Here is a 20,327-nt window from a genome sequence, read left to right as displayed (position 1 = left end):
CAATGATCTTTGTAATCTGATTGAATACATTTCCCGAGACTTTGAACTACATGCTTCAGGCATCTTAAATCCTTCAGCGATTTTCATGTATATTTCATTTTCAAGTGATCCATATAGATAAGCTGTAACCACATCCATCAAATGCATCTCAAGTCTCTCATGGACAACGAAACTAATGAGATAACGTAATGTTATTGCATCCATAACAGGGGAGTATGTCTCTTCATAATCAACACCAGGCCTTTGTGAAAATCCTTGTGCAACAAGGCGTACCTTATATCTTTGTATCTCATTTTTCTCATTTCTTTTTCGCACAAAAACCCATTTATAACCAACAGGTTTAATGCCATTAGGTGTTTGGACTACAGGTCCAAAAACTTTCCGTTTGGTAAGTGAGTTTAACTCTGATTGAATTGCCTCTTGCCACTTTGGCCAATCACGTCTTTCTTGGCATTCTTTAACAGATTGGGGTTCAAGATCCTCACTATCTTGCATAATTCTTGTTGCAACATTATAGGCAAAGACATAATCCACATTTATTTCCAATCTATTCAAATTAGTCCCAACATTAATTGGATTAATTGATATTTCCTCATTTTCTTGAGTCTCAGGCTCATTGATTTCTTCAAGAATATCACTATTGCTCAAATCTCGAATTTCTTTGTGAGGTTCTTTCGTAGTGTCATCTTGACCATTTCTTTTTCTTTTTCTAGGATTTCGATCCTTAGAACCCAATGGTATACCACGCTTCTGGCGTGCTTTGGACTCGTTTGCTATGACACTAGTAGATGGTCCTACAGGGACATCAATCCGAATCGGGACATTCTCTGCTGGGATATGTGATTTGGTAATCCTTTTCAAATCTGTAAATGTGTCTGGCATTTGATTTGCTATTTTCTGTAAGTGAATAATCTTTTGAACCTCTTGCTCACAAATAGAAGCACGTGGATCAAGATGAGACAATGATGAATTATTCCACAAAATTTCCCTTTTTATTTCATTATTCTCTCCCCCTAATTTTGGGAAAATTGTCTCATCAAATTGACAATCTGCAAATCGAGCAGTGAACAAATCTCCGGTTAATGGTTCAAGGTAGCGAATAATGGAGGGCTATTCAAACCCAACATGTATTCCTAATCTTCTTTGGGGACCCATCTTGGTGCGATGTGGTGGTGCTACAGGCACATATACGGCACATCCAAAAGTTCTTAGATGGAATATATTAGGTTCTTGACCCAAAACCAATTGCAATGGAGAAATTTATGATAGTTTGTTGGTCTGAGACGAACGAGTGTTGCTGCATGCAAAATAGCGTGACCCAGACAGTCGTGGGAAACTTCGTTTTCATGAGTGATGGTCTTGCAATCACTGCAAACGTTTAATTAATGACTCTGCAAGGCCATTTTGAGTGTGAACATGAGCTACAGGATGTTCAACTCTTATCCCAATTGATAAACAATAATCATTAAATGTTTGGGATGAAAACTCTGCAGCATTATCAAGGCGAATAGACTTTATCGGATTATCAGGAAATTGTGCCCGTAATCGAATTATTTGTGCCAATAATTTCGCAAACGCCAGGTTGCGAGATGACAGTAGGCATACATGAGACCATCTAGAAGAAGCATCTATTAGGACCATAAAATATCTAAATGACCCACTCGGGGGGTGAATTGGTCCACAAATATCCCCATGTATACGTTCCAAAAATTCAGGGGATTCAAACTCAACCTTTGTAGGTGATGGCCTAATAATTAACTTGCCTTGATAACAAGAAGGGCAAGAAAATTCATTGTTTAAAAGAATCTTCAGGTTCATTAATGGATGCCCATTTGAATTTTCTATAATTCGTCTCATCATTATAGATCCAGGGTGTCCCAATCGATCATGCCAAAGTACAAACGTATTGGAGTCCATAAACTTCTGGTTTACGACAGAATGTGCCTCAATTACTCCAATTTTTGTCCACTATAAGCCAGAAGACAAAATAGGAAACTTTTCTATAACAACTTTCTAGCCAGAGACATACTTGGTGATACCAATATATTCAAGATTCATCTCATCCATTGTTTTAATATGGTATCCATTTTGACGGATATCTTTAAAACTTAATAAGTTCCTTCTGGACTTAGGAGAGAACATGGCATCCTTTATAATGAGTTTTGTTCCCTTAGGCAAAATTATGGCGGCTCTTCTAGAGCCTTCAATCAAATTAGTACTAGCAGAAATGGTATTAACATTTGCCTTACCCATAAGTAAATGAGAAAAATATTTCTTGTCCTTGAAGATCGTGTGTGTGGTAGCAGAATCAATCAAACATATGTCTTCATAATTGGATTTTAATCCAAACTTACTTTGAGAGTTATCCATATCTTCGAATGAAATGACACAAACAAAGCAAAATAAATACTAAGTATTAGAAATTCGAGTAAACTAAATACAAACCAAAGTTGTACAAACAAATGAAACTACATACCAATACAACGTTCCAATATAATAATCCAAGCCAATATATCATTTAGGATATTTACTTAACTTATTAAGTCAACAGACTAATTTAATAACACATTTCTGTGGATAACCAAAAATTTCTTATACCGAAACAAGGACTCGAAATTAAAAATTATGATTAACAGAGTTGCTGTAAACAATCGCTATAAATAGTACTGTACCCATAATTTCCTTTTCTTTAGTTAGGAAAAATAAGCATTTACGAGGTGTAAAGCAAGTACATAAAATAAAAAAAAATTACACATGCTATTCCTTAATCACGTGAGAATCAATCGTAAAGCAATATGCAGAGACGGGAATAACAAATATTAAATTCTTCTACTATCAAAAATAATCTGTTCGCATTCAGCCTCTTTTCTCTCACTCTCTCTTGACATCATTTGTAAAGCTTTCTACATATTGCTTTGCTAATCAATTATATTTGCCTTGGATCTCTTTCACTGTAAACTAAATTCCTATTGACATCATATCACAATTGCGACAAATATTGTGGTGTAAAGAAGTAACAATATGCGGTGAAAAACATGGTTGACTTTTAATCCAACCCAATCACTTTGTAACCACTTCTCTATTCTTCCGTTTCCATATATATCAAGTAAAAAAATGGAAATTAAATAGTTATATGTATATAATAGAACTCAATGCAGTTGCAGTTATAATGTTTAACCAAATTGGTTATAGAATTTGCACCTTCATTAATGATTTACTCACGACAAATCAGATTAAAATTTTATTAATAACTAACTATAACAAACTGACTAAATCTAAACCAATTAAAAATAGTACTCATGTAAACAGCTACTGTCACATGGTCTTTTATTCATCAACTACTACGACTAGTAAAGATTAAAATAAACAACTCAATCATCTCTAACCACAGAACCATGACCAATCAAGTGATTTATCTTTCCTTCAGGGTGCTCAAAGAAATCTGCTACATCCAAGTGTGTGATGTTAATTTGATTTTCAGAGATAAAATTAGCTTCGAGATTTTTCTCTTTTCTTTAATTGATGCCTGATAAAGCTCAACCAAGTGCTTTGCCGTACGACAGGTACGTGACCAGTGTCCACTTCCACCATATCGATAGCATTTGTTTTATGAGCCACGTGCTTCTGGCACTTCATGCCTATCATCCTTCTTTTTCCCCTTTTGGTGGTGATTTTTCTTTGAAGAGTGATTAACACCAGGAAAATAATTTCTTCTTTGACCGTTATAACGACCACGACTATTATCATGACCACGACCGGGGCCACAACCTTTTCCACGCCTGGAGTAGTGGGTATACACCTCATTTACTTCGGGGAGTGGTGCAGCGCAAGTAGGTCGATTCTCGTGATTTTTCATCAGCAAATCATTATTTTGTTCAGCCACAAGAAGATGAGCAATCAAATCACAATACTTTGTGAAACCTTTCTCTCGATATTGCTGCTGCAGGAGCACATTCGAGGCATGAAAAGTGGAGAACGTCTTTTCCAGCTTATCATAATCACTAATCTTTTCTCCACATAGTGTCAATATAGAAGTAATTATGAACATCTCAGAGTTATACTTCATAACTGATTTGAAATCTTGTAGCCTTAGGGCTTAGATTGATCCATTCATGTCGTGCTTTTGGGAGGAAGACCATCTTCAGGTGGTCATACCTTTCTTTCAAGTTTATCCATAAAACGAGTGGATTCTTAATAGTAAGATATTCAATTTTCAGGTCCTCATCAAGATGATGACGCAAGAATATCATAGCCTTATCATTTTCTTGGTTGGATGCTTTATTATTTTCTTTAATGGTGTCTGCAAGACCTATAGCATCAAGATGGATTTCAGCATCTAACACCCATGATAGGTAGTTCTTGCCCGAAATATCAAGGGCAACGAACTCGAGTTTTGTAAGGTTAGCCATAAAATAGAGAGAATAAAAATATTACCTTAACCTTCAAAAATTCCTTGGGACGGTAGAGTCTCGTGCTGATAACGTGTTATAAAATAAAACTAAACACTAAAATAAGTAAGTAGTATGACTCACACACAGAGAGAGAAACGAAGAATACTTTATTTTATTAATTTTTGTTCTGCCATCCATGAACAGAATGAATGGATATATATAACCTCATTACTTGAGAATGATATATTACTATAATGATGGTCATATGGGCTCACATGGCAACATCATCATGACTTTGTCATCATAACATTGATCATCCACTATCTTCCTCCACTATCTCCACTACATGGACATCCACTATCATTTCATAACAAGATACGATTTTTTTCTTTGTTGCAAATTAAAATACAATTTTGAACTACGTAGATACTCTATGTATAGCATTTTAAGCATTCATATAATCATATTCAAAATTTATTGAGCGTGAATTATTCAAATTTGCACTGGATAAGCTCACTAACGAGAGAATAAAATGCCCTTTACAGTTAAAAAAAATAAATTAATTCCACAATTTGAGTCCGAAAATTCTAATTAAGAATGTAAACATCACAACTGGATGGTCCTAACTAACATGTGTCAACTAATAGTGCAAAACCAGTTACCTTAATTCAGAAGTGATGTTACGTGAGTATTCAATATTACAGAAATGCCCCACAAAACATTAATTGAACAGTTTGGACCCCATGATTTCCCTACTTCCAACTTCCACAGTGATGTAAATTTAATTGTCTAAACTTGAAGGCCCATATGAGACAAACAGCTTATTTCTCACCCCCCCCCCCCCCCCCCCCCTCTTTCTGGTTTCCCCCCTAGCCCCACCTCTCTACTTTTTCTAATTCACTTTTTTTGTTTTTTGGACTGGATATTTCTGACTTACACTTAGTACAATTTTGGATAAATTAATCAGGAGATCATAACTTATAACGGTGGTAATAATTATGATTGTTCCCCTCATGCTGATGTTCGAAAAAACTAGAAAGTTGAGATTTGAATCTAGAGGCTTACCTAATACGAGTTGTTATTATAGTTTGTTTTTGAATTTTGTTAGTATTAATATATAGAATCGTATAGCAACTCCTTAATTATTTCTATAAGATAGTTGCAATCGTACATTCTAAAGTGCAAGGTACACGCACTAAATTAAAAGATTATACAATTTTTCTCTTTTTCAATCTGTAATTTATTCGTAAAAAGAAAATAATTGCAAATGGAAATGAAACATTCAAGTTACCAGAGAAAATAAATGAAGGTATGCCAGGAAAATTCTTGAAGTAGAGTGCTCGATTAAAGAAATTCATATTTTGACTTGACATTTTCGTACAGGAAGAAAATTATAATCCGAAGCCTTTATTCAATTAATTTATCTCTCAAAACATTGGAAAATAAGAATGGAAATTCTAATTAATTAAAGTTTCATGCCTTCCGTTGAGGTCAAACATTGACATTTTCTAAATTACATTTTTATTTTATTTTCACATTTGGTATTCGGTTGATGCCGATTAATTCAAATTGGAAGAAGCGCTACCTATAAGGATTTTTTTTTATTCTTATGATTCGAAACTTATACATCTGACAATTTATAACATACTCAAGGAATTTCAAACAATATAATAGTATGTAATAGTACTATATAATATACATATTATTTTTTTAATCAGGAAAAAGAAGAAGAATCAATATATTACTCGGTTGCCAAGAGGTATTAAAATCTAACTCGTTTGTATTACGTGTTCATATTCAAAACATCCACAGCACAGCTAGTTTTTCAAGTTAATTTCCCTCTTAATTACATGTCCATTTTGTTTAAAGAAAAAAAGAATATATAAGAGAATCTGTTACGGTAAAATGAATATGGGTCTCTTTCTCTTAATTAAAAGGTAGGGAGTAGTATTTTTAACTCGAAATTAGCAAATAAATCCTTGTCCGACACCAAAGAGGGACCATCAACAGAATCCAAATATAGACATCTTAGGTTAAATTACATCCAATCAATGAGTATTAATTAGCAAACCTGTAGGGGACTGACTGGATATGGCCTATGTTTTCAATTATTCCGTCCCTTTCTCCTTTTTGACTTAATTGTCAGTTGTCACATCTCTAGCTAAGAAATTGCCAGCGGTTGCTTCTTGATCTATCTAGACTTAAATTTATTAAATATAAATAACACTGTAGAATTAAGCCTGAGTATGGACTAAGATAAAGGTTTTAATCAACTTAAAGTCTTGGTGACTCTTGATTGTACTTAAATGCAATTAATTTTGAAATTTCTAATTTGAGTATGTATAAAGGAGCGTAAAGATATTAAAATATTACTTAAGTACTACTTTAAATTTGATAAGCTGGGACTTGGAAGAGCGATGTAATTAAACGGATTAAAATGAGTTGATGAACTTAAATTGACCGGCCAGCTAAATTTTTGAGCTGAAAATACAGACATTTGATTCTTAACCAATTATTTTGGACTAAGGTAGTGTAGCTACAAAAACAAAAGTGAGATGGCAAAGAAAAATCTTTTTGATCCGATTGTAACAAGAAATCAAGTTATAGATATCTAACTTTTAATAAGTAAAATAAATTTTAGACAGATTGAATCGTGACCCTTACTTTTACTTAACTCCTTTTGAGATCCTAATATTGGTCCCTCCTTCATTTTGACACATTAAAGGTGCAATTGGAGGAGCATCGCGGGGGTGTAAAGAGAATAAAAAAAAATTCAGACTCAGTATTTACATCAAATAAATAATAGCATGATCTGTATCTTCAATATATTCTTTTATCATCTAATAATGATTAAGCGACGTGTACTCTCACTTAATCTATTACTTAAACATGACCACTACTAAAAACTGTAATTTTCAATAGACGTCCAATGATATGACGAAATTTAACTCATTGATATTGGTTTCGACGGATTTCCGATCGAATTTGTAGGGAATGTGATCAGTCAAAAATTCTCGTATACTTAGTAATGGGTAAAATACATTGATTTATAAATATTAGGTGCGGATAAGATTTTATCAGGTAAAAGAGGGAGGGGTGAATATTTTTGGCATGCCAATATATGCCTAGATAGAATGAGATGTGTGTTGCTTGGCCTAGAAGAGACTCAACATAATTAAAGTGAGGCCAAATAGTGGAATTGAGAGGACCACAACAAAAACTACTCATTCCTATTCACGTACCCGTTGTCCAATTCAATGATTCCACACCAACTTTTTCATCCACAAGTAACAAGCACACATGTTGAGCATTTTGGTGCTACTAGTTGTGAGTTTATCAGTTTAATTAATAGTACTATATGTTAATCCATACATAGCTTGTTAATCCAAAAACGTGCCATTATAACTTTCAATGTTGAACTGCACCGGGACATTCTTTCAGTTGGTTCAACACTTCCATCTCTAACCAATACTTTGTTACAACAAATGATTAATTTGGTGCGACTAATTATTGAACTTACCAAATCGGCATCTAACAAGCCCTTTTCAATTGGATAAATGATTTTGTTCAAGATAGGTATTAATCTAGGTTCGAATTTGTTTCATATATTCTTTCCTTATTAATGTTCCACTATATCAAATTAAAGATACAAGCCATAGGTCAACGACATTGTAATACTTTATCTAATTGCCAAAAGATCAGTTAAATAAGTTCTTCTATTTATAATTCATGGCAATTTTAAAGAGTTTGACATTTTAGAAATGACTTGCATGTGAATTTTTCGATAGTAAAATGTAGTGGATTTACCTAATAGACAAATGCCAACAAAATAGATAAACACTAATTGATGTTGATTACTGGCTAAATTGTCCCGTGGCTTACCAGATTGGGTGAAATAACTAATTAATACCGAAATCAATTGAATAAGAGAGGTGCAGCATCATGTTTTGGTTAGTTTCATGTTTTTTGACGTTATTATGATTATTTATTGATGTAGCCAAATTATTTATTGTGAGAAGGAAAATATTTAATATAATGCAGCATCAGATTCTTCGTTGGGAAGCTGTTCAAATGATGTTATAAAGAATTGCTTGGTACTGTTATTTCCCAACCAATTTTTTATGGTTTTCCACGAAAAGAAATCATAGTTTATGTTGTGGGAACTACTATCATAATAAATAACTTTGTGACAAACCAAACTAGTTATTTTTATAATTTATTTAACTTTGTCTTGACTTGTAGGTGGGTGGGTGGATGGCTAATTCTTCCAAGGAGAAATGTTTTGGAGTTTTCATTTTATTCAAAATTTTGTCGGATATTCTCATTTAGTCGATTTTCTAAGGTATTGGCCCTATCTAATGATATCATCGTATTTGAGACTTTATCTTAAAATACTTTTGAGGTGGGGTTGTTCCATGCCATGGACAACATAAGTAAATCCAAACTATTTCATGTTGAGTTTTACTATTTGAGTCCACTGTTTACCGTAATTTATTCTTTTTGCATTTGTACCTTTTCGGCAATTGTTTAGCATATAAAAGAATGAGAATTTTACGATTCGGATTAAAGGTTTTAGGTGTATTGAATTTAATGTTTTTAATTTTTTGATTTAAGAAATTATGTGACACATAATTAAAAAATGCTTGATATACTATTATTTTTCTATTTAAGTGACTTCTTGAGCGAAATAGTAAAAGATAAAAGATAACGGACTTTTCTGATAAAATATCATAGTAATTATATTCGATCTATTCGAGTAGTTCAGTGATTATTTAAGCAATAAAACCGATTTGTTTAAAGTTGCGAGATTTAAACTATTAACTCCAATCCTACGGCAATTGAGACATGTGCGTAAGAAGAACAGTCAAACCGTCTAAAGTGGGCAAGATTCTGAAGTGTAATCTTGATCAAAATAGTTTATTAGATATTATGAGTTGGAAGTATAAAGATGCAATGGAATGATGATTTCTTTTAAAATAAATCAACTTAATTAGCCTAACAACTGCCACCCACAAAGTGTTTGCCTTCATGTCATCTTTTTATCTTTGATTTTCGTCTCAACATCTTGAGAAGGTCAATAGAACTTAATCAATGGGGCTATTTAAGAAAAATTCTTTTACTGTTCGGATATGTTTACATTTTAAATTAAATCAACTTATAATACATATTCCGAAGCAAAGGAATCCAAGGTTAAAGTAGTGATCAAAGTGTGAGTTATTTGACAAATAAAAAGGACACAAGACAAAGTAACGTCATTAAACAATCAATAAAAAACCCTCGATTTTTGTTTCTTTATCCATATAGGGTTTGATGATAATATTGACAAATCAAAGTTGTTAAATGATAGAAATACAAGTGTGTACCTGTGTGTGCTTGTAGGACATGGTAGTTGCGAATCGATGGAATTAAAAAAATCACCAGAATCAAATTCTTCTAATGTGATCATTTGTCCTGTATTTTCATTGATTAATGATTAGAGTATCTACTTGGATTTATAAATACACGAACGATAGCAAAAAAAGAAAAATTGAAAAAAGCAAGCATCCAAAACATGGAGTCGACGGATAAAGTAGTTCAAGATTTTAATCTTTTAATGCCCTAATATAATATGTCTTTTAATAAAATTCTTGTACGCCCCTTAGTAAGACATTTAATTAAGGAGTATGTATCTAAATTACCCTTTATTTCTTCTTAAACATCTCACTTAATTAACACTTTACTATTCAAAACAAATAAAGCCAAATACTTTTGAGATAAATTTAATTAACCAAAACTATTAATATTTGAAATAGGATGGAGTATTTTTTTAAGAATGGTAGTGTTTGAACCAATTTATGCGTACCTACATTAATTTGACAGAGTGTGTATAATGGGGAATGGAGAACTTGAAGTGAGACATTGCGTAACTCATCACTACGAGGACAAAATAGGACAAACACAGGAACGCACCACTAACCAACCCTACATAGTGGCCATATATATCCCAAAGCCAACAAAATTATTCTTTTCTTTACACTTTCTAGACCTAAAAATGAGTTTTACGGATCTAAGAAGGGGTAAATTCAATGTAAATGTCAAAAAGGTTAGGCTTTTGGCTAAGAAAAATGAAGATTAAAATGTGACTAGTTTAGAAAAACTTATCATTTCACCACGCTAAAGATATTACACATGGGGAGCAAAGCATGTGCAGATATATATATATGGCAAAAAAGTGCATGATGCAGTAGAACAGATCAAAAGCATCCAATTCTTTAGAAAAGTGAAAGGATCAGTCCTTCTGGACCTAAACCTTTCTTTTTTAAAGATGCTTCTTTTAATTTATTTTTTTCGTTTTCTGCCAATGTTATTACTTACTAAACTGGAGGACATCTAGAGTTCTAATACTAACAAAACATCTCACTTCATCTATTTTCCCCCCCTCAATTATTCAAGTTTTTACTGTTCCTAACAAAGTTTCAGTACAGTGTAAAAAATATTTAAGCATGCATTTTGGAAAATGAAAAGTTTCTGCAGTGAATTGCTTCGACAAGTTCATCGTGCGTTCTGATATCATAAAAAATTCTCATCTCTTATACTTTCCCTTTCTGCACGCCACAAGGAAACCATTGTTCCCTCATTTGGTTTTCTTTTTTTTTTTTTTTTTTTTTTTAGATCAAAACGTTTAGTTTTAATGTGTAACAGATGTAAAAGACTAGCAAGTCCTAGTCGTTTGTCATGTGACAGCAATGAGAAGACGGGGATTGACCAATTGGAAAAAACAAATATTTCAACCAACAATTATTCAATTGGAAACTAACTAGATTGGGAAAAAGGAAAAGTTGGCAAGAGCCATGACTCCCCAGTATAATGGGCTGGCTAACGAGCGAAGAATTTAGGCAAGATGGTCGAAAAGTCAGCATAAATACTGGCAAAGCCTAAGCCTTTCATGAAAAAGATATTATTATTCAAAATGGAAGTAATCTAACTCAAAGTCCGCTGTTTGCCTATCCAAGTCACATCACAAGTTAGATAAATGAGAGTAGAGAAAGTAGAATAAATGAAGCACTAATAAATAACCATATACTCCACCAATTCCAGTTTACGTGACACTATTTTGTAATTAGTATGCTAAAAAAAATGATACAATTTTATATTTGAAAACAATTAACTTTTACACTTTTCATTTTACCCTTAATGAAAAACTCCATTTTACCCTTAATGAAAAACTATAGTCGTACAAATATTATGGTTGAAGGCCACAAATTTCAAAAGTTTTAAAGTTGCACAAATATTATGGTATGTTTAAGACCACAATATCAATAGACCTGCTAAAGCCTTGTATACGCTAATGGTGCCACAGAGAGAGAAGTTTTTTAGGTCTCATTTCAAAATTCTATATTTCTTTTTAAATTTAGTGTCTCTTCAAAGTATGTCACATAAGTTGGAACTGAAGGAGTAAGAAAGTAACTTCACTATATTACTACATTAACTGTTATTTTAGTATAACTACAATTAGTGATGCTTAAAAGTTAAAAGCTTCATCTGTCTCAATTAAAATGTGGGTCCTGAAAGAAAAGTTCAACTTACAAAGTGACTGTTTTGGACTTAAGGAGTTATACAGCCATGTATGGAAGCATAGTAGGTGATTGCAGGAAGGAAATTTCTGTGAAAGTTTGTTCGGACTATTGGATGATATTCAAAAAGGAGAAGAAACCCACCAACGCACGCATCCATCCCTTCTAGAGGATTTGTGCAGAAGAGTGAGCACGCTTCTTATCATATAAAAACACACCACGAATGAGGCTAGTAATTGCCTGCTACTTCTACTAAAGCCATTTTTTTGTTTTTGATTTTTTTAAGGCTAAACTTCTACTAAGTCAATAAGGAACCTAACACACCAAAAGCAACAGGCAGGGAACATGGCGGATGATGTATAGATTCTTAAGAGAGAACAAGCACAAATTCTACACAATATTTATGCTCTAAAGAAAATTTTGTGAATAGATTCACCGGGGGCCAATGGTTCTTATTTAGGCTTTAGGATCTTGATAAAGTGTAGTACAAGATGTAAACAAAAAAGAACTGACCCTCCAAATCCAAGAATTAGTAAAGACTCTTTGAATTCTTCCTTTTTCTCCCTGCTTAATATGCTTTCATTCTCGCATTAAAGTAATGACTTTGGTGTTTCTAAGTTCACCACCACCAGTAGAGATATGATTCTTTTTTTCCATATTATCTACTTTTATCATGTTATAATATCGGGTGAATACATATGGAGCCCCCTAAACTTGTCGGAATAATTCACTTTGACACTTTAACTTAAATTTGTTCCTGTTAAGCACCTATACCACTCAAACTTTGCTCCTAGCATAATATTTACTCTCAATAGCTAATAAAACATCGAATGCAGAAGATGCGACGACCTAACCAGCCAACTTTATGCAAGTCAAAAATGAAAACATCATACTCATTTTGCTAGTAATTACTTACGTAATCCCGGTGCATCACATATTATAAAGGGTGATGAGTCTGCTGATATCCCCTTGGAAAGGTAACAATCACCTCAAGACTGCATATTGCAGCAACATCACAGATTTTGCTTGCTATGTAATAACCAGTCGGGGATTTTCTTACAATAATGAAACATCGAATTGCAAACTACATGTCCTATATCGGCTAAGGAAAGACAGAAGAAACAATAATACATTTTTTACTGCTTATCAAATCACAGGACCTTAATTCAGCGGATTATAAATTGTCACAGTGTACCTTCAATCTATAATGATAGTGTTAAAATGCTTTCTCTTCCGCCTCCTTGCTTTCCTCAATATGCGTGCAGTCTCTTCCTTTGCATCATCTAGTGGATGAATTCCTGTGTCTTTTAAGGGAAGGACAGTTTAAGCACTCAAATCTATAGCAAACGACCCCAAAAAATTGTATTGTTTCAGTCTGAGAAAACACTGTCGCTGCAGTTATTGCTCAACATTTCTTATTTCAGGACAGACTCGAAATGTGATTATTTCAGATCAAATGAAAACGACTCCTTGGGACAATAAAACCTCAGAGGTTCAAATTCCCTACCGTACCCCAACTGACAAGGGGAAGAGATGGTTAACAGTTTCTCTTTGGTTTGTGAAATACTTAATAATATAGGGTGTGACAAAGATGCTTCAGGCTTTTAAACATGTTCTTTCTTGTTACTTTGATTATTGATTTCATAATTCATATTATAAATCTTAGGCGTTCTGCGTGATTAAAAGTACGGGAAGGTCATTCTTGTCAGTGCTGAGTCTTGAGCTATAGGATATAATTTGATATACATCTAAATAGATCTGTCTAAGTTCATTAGATAAGTTCAACATAGATATGTTCCCTTTAGGTCAATAAACACAATGATCAATTACAGGATGTAGAAATCACTGCTTGTCAAACTGCATTATGGCGAAATCCTCCAAAATGAATGAAGCAGGAAAGAAGTGCAAATTACCTGTTCCATTTTCTTCAAGCAAGCAGGAAAAGCCTGCGCCAATATCCTCATCAGATTCAATGGTAACTCTACATTCCCTTTCCTGAAATGGATAGCCAGTGTCAGCTCTGAGAATATAGAGTGATACAGTTTCAAGTTATAAAAAATGTGGTGTGCTGAACAAAGCATTTTTTGTGAACTTCAACATGAAAGCGTCAGAGATAGTGGACTATGACATATCATAAATATAACATCTAAAACCCCATTGTTTCTATTTTGGATGTTTTCATGACACAAAGGAAGCGACTATTGCTCAGAACTCAACAAACATTTGTTTGCATAAGGGCAATGAGAAAATTACCTGTTGAAATGCTTCATTCTGTTTGTGACTTCTGCTGGGAATTTTCTGCTTCATACAAGTTTGGGTATTTTTTACTGTAGTCCAGCTTCCCCTTTCAATCTTCGGCAGCAAAGTTGTTTTCTGATCTCTGAGATTCATTGTTGAACCAGAAGGGAAAAGAAATGCTTGGCGACTTGCAATTGCACAGCCATTAGGAATTAAGTCCCTCAATGTTAGAAATATCAGCAAAAATTTTGCAAACAAAATATCTTTAAGATTTCTTTTGAAGCTATAGCAAAGTTCTTAGAATTTTTCTTATTTCATTTGGTTTATCATGAATGCTAACTTGCATTAAAGCTTTTGAGGATGAAAGGGATTGCTTTCCTTTTCCTTCATATAGCTAATGTGAGAAATGGGGATACTCACTTTCTGGCTATGATATGGATCAAAAGACTATGCCGTGAATCTTCATAACCTAGTAGTTCATAATGACAGAGAGTGTATCCCAGCCGGAAGTGTTCTCTAGTGTCAATACACACATCTCAAGGGGGATTGTGAAATGACTACAGCTTATGCATATTGCAAAGAAATGATGAAAATAGTAAGAGAAACCATCAAGTGATTATGAATTTTTCATACTGGAGAGCTACTGATTAATCATTGCTAATTAAAGATTTAAAATAAGGCTGCAGTGATGGCGATGGGAAGGAAGATCATATGACGGGAGTTTGAGAACTTACTTCTTTAGAAACTTCACTTCATGGGGAGGGATACAACCATTGATGCCCTACAAATGTTCAAATGCACTAAGATTTCTGATTGCATTCTTCATTACACTCAATACTCATAAAAATCTTATGGAATTAGGAGCAAAAAGTTCTTGTAAACGTACTTTTGGTGGATCAACCGGAGCAGTTTCATGTTTTTGTCCTTGACAATCTGGGCGGAGGGCAATTATCTGCAAGCAATAGGAATATAGATGAAGCAGCATTAACCCAACTAAAAGGGTAGCCTAAATATGAACTAGAAAAGCAGTTGTAATATGCAACATGCCTCTTTAGCCAAGGTCTTGCTCAAATCAGTTTGAAGTTGCAAAATGGACATGTCAATTTTGTTGGGCATAGCTCTAACTAGTGATAAAAGGTCCCTGATGTTCTCTTGATATTTACTCTCCCTCAGCTCTTCAAACATGGATTTGAAGGTCCTCTCCAGGCTAGCTTTCAGATCTTCCCTCCCCTTGCTCTGGATATTGCATGCCACATGGATTAGGAAGTATTATAAAACAAACAGAAACTTAAGTTCTGGACTTGAGCAAGCAGCTAAGCTATAGTTACCAGTAATTGCAACAGTTCATCATGAGAAACTAACTTTGGCCGTAAGCTTTCCACTGAAAGAAAATTTAGAAGAAAAACTAATGTGTTAGTTTTTGCTGCCCTTTTTTTTTTTTTTTGTGGACATCCACCAGAAATATTTGCAAGAAAATTTTAATAGGACCAGCAGGCATCTCTGAACAAAATTCCACACTCTTCAACTGATGAGATGGGCTCTTTGGAGTTCCTAATTATTTAGCCGCATCGTTGTAAATTAAAAGGGCAGTGAATACTTACTCTCCATCAGAATCTCTTTTGTTCCCCGGTTAACTTGCATAATATCATTCTGAATAGAATCTAAGATCATTCCTTGCCTGCTCAATGAAGTCTCTACCATTCCAATTTTGTGTTCAAGTTCTTCAGTAATCTCGCCTGTTCAGAAAAATTAGAATTCATAAACATGTTTAATCCAATGATTAAGCTGCAAATGGTCCGCCAAACTGGAGTACATTTTCCTTAGATATTAAACAGAAGTTGAGAGCATTTATTTTCTGGTGGTAGAATTGTGACTTACATTTATTTTCAGGACCTGACCAGTTGCGCATATAATTGGTCAAAGGTTTTGATAACTGCAGTTTACTTTCTTCTCGTGTGTAGTTGATCTGAGGCATACAGCTCATCCTCTTTGCTGAATTTTCTCTTTCTTGAGAACATAATCTCTGCACAAAATTTATTAATAGTTACAGCATTTTGTTTGCTTTAAGATGTAAAATTCCCATAACAGCATTTTGTTTGCTATGAGATGAGTAAAATTTCCCATGTATAAAGTAGAAAGTTTTGTAGAACTGTGTCCTGGGCAGCATTGAAACCAAGAAGGCATATGCTCAATTTAAAAGACAAGACTCCATCAATTAACATATAAACTCTGAGAAGCTCTACAGCCTAATTGTGGACAACCACTTCAAAGTGCACTGTGACAATCCCCTGTGCTGTCATGTAGTAATAAGAAACATTCTGACAGACGCGGCAACAGAATTTATGATTTCATTGTTCAATACAGTAAGGATTGTAAATAATATCTACTTCTCCCTCCATCCCTACACTTTTTCCATTTAAGCACCTTCCAAAATATTGACATCATTCATTTTTAATGCAACTTTCAGAACCTCCAAAGCTGTTCAAATTTAAAACTTAACTCTAATATTTTTTCAACTATCACTAATATCATACTTGAATCAAATACGGCATATAAAGTGAGTGTCGTGTATTGATACAGCATCTAACAAAGTAAATCATAGTCAGAAGCTAACTTCATCTATTTCAAGAATCACAAAGCATACCAATGCAAAGTTACAGTCAATAAGTAACCTAAGCAATATAACAGACTCAAGTCTTGCTAAGCATCAACACACATTTTAGACAAATCTAAAGCATTCTTTAGAAGTTGCTAACCAAAATGGTTTTTATAGTCAATCATTATCGTATCTTTTTTTTTTTTTTGATAACCGTGGTATACGTGCCAGCTTGCGAAGTCAATCATTGTCATATCCACACCGAATGAATCAGTTCCTTGGTATACTACCATTATTTAGCAGTCTAAGTGTAGTAAAATGTCATCTCACTAACAATTATTATTCGTATAAGTGAAAGATAGGAGCGAGATGGAGGAATTACTTGCTCATTAGGGATAAATTCATCGAGAGAGCTCTGTGATAGCTGAGAGTAGATTGGTTGCTGAGACGAAAATCCCTGTGATAAGGATTGTTGTGATTGCTGCTGTGACCGAATCTGTGACGTTTGGCTTTTCCCGAAGACGGAAGACTCTGCTGCACTCGGTACCAATCTTGGCTTCCTTCTCATATCATCAAAATAGGCTCAATATTTATGGTAAAATCTCATAATGTATGTGTATATATGCTGTATATCAGACATAATAAACATTGAAATAGCTGTAATGTATGAGGAAAAAAGCAGAAACACGGATCGGCTCAGCACCTGGCCTTCTTCTCATATCATCTCAATAAGAAAAATCAATATTACGGTAAATTTCCTACCTATCTATTTATCTACACAACATACATGCATACATATGTGTTTATAGAACACAAAAACATTCAAATATTGCAGAAAATTTCTCTCAAAGAGGAAATTTTCACGAAGAACAGAAATTTTCTCTCTATCTCAATGTGTGTATCGCACACAAAACATTCAAATTATAATGCATGAGAAGAAAACGCAGAAACAGAAAGAGATAGGCAATTTACTGATATAAAATGCAAAGAATAGAAATAGAATCAAACCTTGCATGAGGAGGAAGAACAGATATAGAGCTGAGATCCGATGCTTTGTTCATCTTCAACTTCATTTTCGAGAATTTAAAAGCTTCGATTTGGAACCCTAACTGATGAAAATATCAATCAGATTTGTAAATTTATTTGAATTACTCAGAGCGCTTTGAAGTTACTTTCAGCAGTTGGAAGGTGTGATCTGCGTTGATAATCCAGCGGGAGACTAGTCTGGGTTTATATAGGAAAATTTCAAATCTTTTGTGGAAAATGGGCCGATCCTGTAACTTCTGGGGCAATTTGCAGGATTAACCTTCGCTGGGAGTGGTCTCTAATTTTTGGCCTTCGTTAAAAAAAATTTGGTTTCAGTTTCGAACCCTTAATCAAAAATTTTAAAAAAATTCGCAAGGCAGAGTTTTGCCTTCAACACTCTGCCTTAAGGCTGAATTTTACCTTCAGCCCAAAATTCTGCCTTGAGACAAAGTTTTGCAGAGTTGCGAATCCAAACATCTGTCTTGCGATTTTTTTTATTTTTTACTAAGCTGGGATTCGATCCCAGAAACTCGGGATATTAGGCGAAGGCTAAAAATTAAAGACCACCAATTTGAAGGACAAAAATTAAAGACCACCCCAAATGAAGGCCAATCTGCGCAAAAAAAAAAAAGTAACTTCTTGGCTACGATGGACTGATAAATTTGGGCCTCGTAAGCTCGGCCCAGTTATTTCATCTGATCAATTTAGGCCTGTCTAGTTCAGACAATTTAAATTATGGATAATCTACTTTTGATGGCTCGGTAATTCTGATTTGGTCCTTGTGATATATGATTTGGCATATTTGATCATTAATTATTATACTTTATGTTTTCAGTCATTTTGTGTAGAGAATAGGTTATATTTAAATTATTCTTGGAGTTATATTACCAAATGCGGAGTAACACAAACTTAATGTAGGATATACTATATAATAAAGTTATGAAATACTTAACAACTATAGCAAATTTGCGAATATTAGAAATAAAGGGATCAAAGTTTATATTTCAATAAATTGAAGGTTATGTGCTTAATCAGATATCACAAGTACTAGATCAGAATTTACTAATTACTGAGCGATCAAAAGCGTTACATTAACTCATTTAAAATATATACTCATTCATTTGCGAAAACTAACTCAAGATCAGAAAATGAACTAAAAGAAGCCATAGACTTTGGAGCTATTGTCCATTATTAGTCACTTCAATATATTAAGCTAAATATACATATATATGTCAAGCAAAAATTCTAAATTTTATACTATGGCGGATGAATGTTGCCAGTGTAAAATATTTACATGGACAAATACTTTTTTAATAATCGAAATAGATTTTTTAAGGCTTTATACAGAATAAGATGAACTAGTCACTTGATCATGACTATTAAACCTGAAATATATAAAAAAAAATAAAAAATGCCTATTTTAATTGTTTGTGATAAAGCATTATTTGGATTAGGAGCATCAGATCTTGACATTAAAAGCAATACAGCATCATGCAACAAATTTAAACAATGCCAGTGGGCCTGGTGAATGGTAATTGATCACCCTTATTTGTTTGACGTTGATTGATAACTGAAAAATGATGTCGTATTTGAGAAAATTCCATGACCATATCACTATAGCAAAACCAACCTTACACACCACTTAGCACCTAAGATGAGGTTAAGTGTGTGTTCGGTATGGATTTTTTTGTGTTCGCTGGTTAAAATTTATAGAAAATACTTTTTTTTTTTAAATTAAGTTTCTTAAAAATGAGAAAAATGACTTCTCTAATGAAAGTAAGAAAAACAAGCCCCACAAGTGGCCCCCACACCCTCGAACTCACCTCACTTCCACCCCTCTCATAGTATTTGTCTAAATTATATATAAATATTTTTAGGATAATTTTTTTATTTACGCAACAAACACAAAAAAATAATTAAGAAACCACTTATTTTCCTAAAAAACATTTTTCAAGAAAGCATGTTCCTTCGTACCAAACACAGTCTAAATGCCTAACAAAAACCGCCAAATAAAAAAAAAAAAAAGTATGGTTGAAGGCTGTGAGAGGAGGAGAAAGACTGCATGTAGGGGTGTACAAAGTAAACCGACAAACCGCACCAAACCGATAAACAGAGAAAAAAATCCGACTAGTGGTTTGGTTTGACTTGATTTGGTGTTGAAAAAAAACCCGACCATAGTTGGTTTCGTTTGGTTTTAACTAAAAAAAGTTAAACCGAACCAAACTAATCTGACATTACATGTATTCAATTTTTAAAATATTTATTTGTAATGTAATTTATAAATATTTCTTAAATTTTTTAGTAGTTTTTTTATCTATTATCATATTATTCAAGCTTGAACTTAGAATTTTGAATGTCAATAAGTTTTATACCCTATGGATGTTAGTAACTCAAATAAAGTACAAACCAAAACCAACTCAACACTAATGCTAACAAAAGAAATTCAATTTACCACTAGGAATGACAATAATTTTGGATACTATTCTTTAGTTTTGCATAATTGATTTGTAGAGTGAAAATACA

At 33.5% G+C, this 20,327-nt stretch overlaps 1 protein-coding gene across 1 annotated transcript; it reads right to left on the bottom strand.

Annotated features, from left to right (window-relative positions):
- Positions 1-13,059: 13,059 nt before the first annotated feature.
- LOC132599991 (putative recombination initiation defects 3) lies at positions 13,060-18,014 on the bottom strand. Its single transcript, XM_060313130.1, has 11 exons — positions 17,787-18,014; positions 17,161-17,338; positions 16,061-16,205; positions 15,784-15,918; positions 15,511-15,563; positions 15,230-15,418; positions 15,069-15,134; positions 14,917-14,963; positions 14,198-14,369; positions 13,858-13,939; positions 13,060-13,248 (listed from the first exon to the last, which is right to left on the bottom strand). Exons 1-11 carry the CDS (start codon positions 17,849-17,851, stop codon positions 13,142-13,144), a joined length of 1,239 nt encoding a protein of 412 aa, XP_060169113.1. The 5' UTR covers positions 17,852-18,014; the 3' UTR covers positions 13,060-13,141.
- Positions 18,015-20,327: the final 2,313 nt, after the last annotated feature.

This window comes from Lycium barbarum, chromosome 6 (assembly GCF_019175385.1).
Source record: "Lycium barbarum isolate Lr01 chromosome 6, ASM1917538v2, whole genome shotgun sequence".
In the NCBI taxonomy this organism is placed as follows: domain Eukaryota; kingdom Viridiplantae; phylum Streptophyta; class Magnoliopsida; order Solanales; family Solanaceae; genus Lycium; species Lycium barbarum.
The sequence above is the reverse complement of the archived record's forward strand: the minus strand, read 5'-3'. Positions and strand labels throughout refer to the sequence as shown.

What these genes read in the sequence shown, in the direction of transcription:
- LOC132599991 (XM_060313130.1), bottom strand. Translation starts at nt 17,851, where the DNA reads ATGAAGTTGAAGATGAACAAAGCATCGGATCTCAGCTCTATATCTGTT. An exon ending in CTCCGGTTGATCCACCAAAA is followed by an intron (nt 14,964 to 15,068) that starts GTACGTTTACAA and finishes GAACATTTGTAG; the next exon opens with GGCATCAATGGTTGTATCCC. An exon ending in AGAATGAAGCATTTCAACAG is followed by an intron (nt 13,940 to 14,197) that starts GTAATTTTCTCA and finishes TATCCATTTCAG; the next exon opens with GAAAGGGAATGTAGAGTTAC.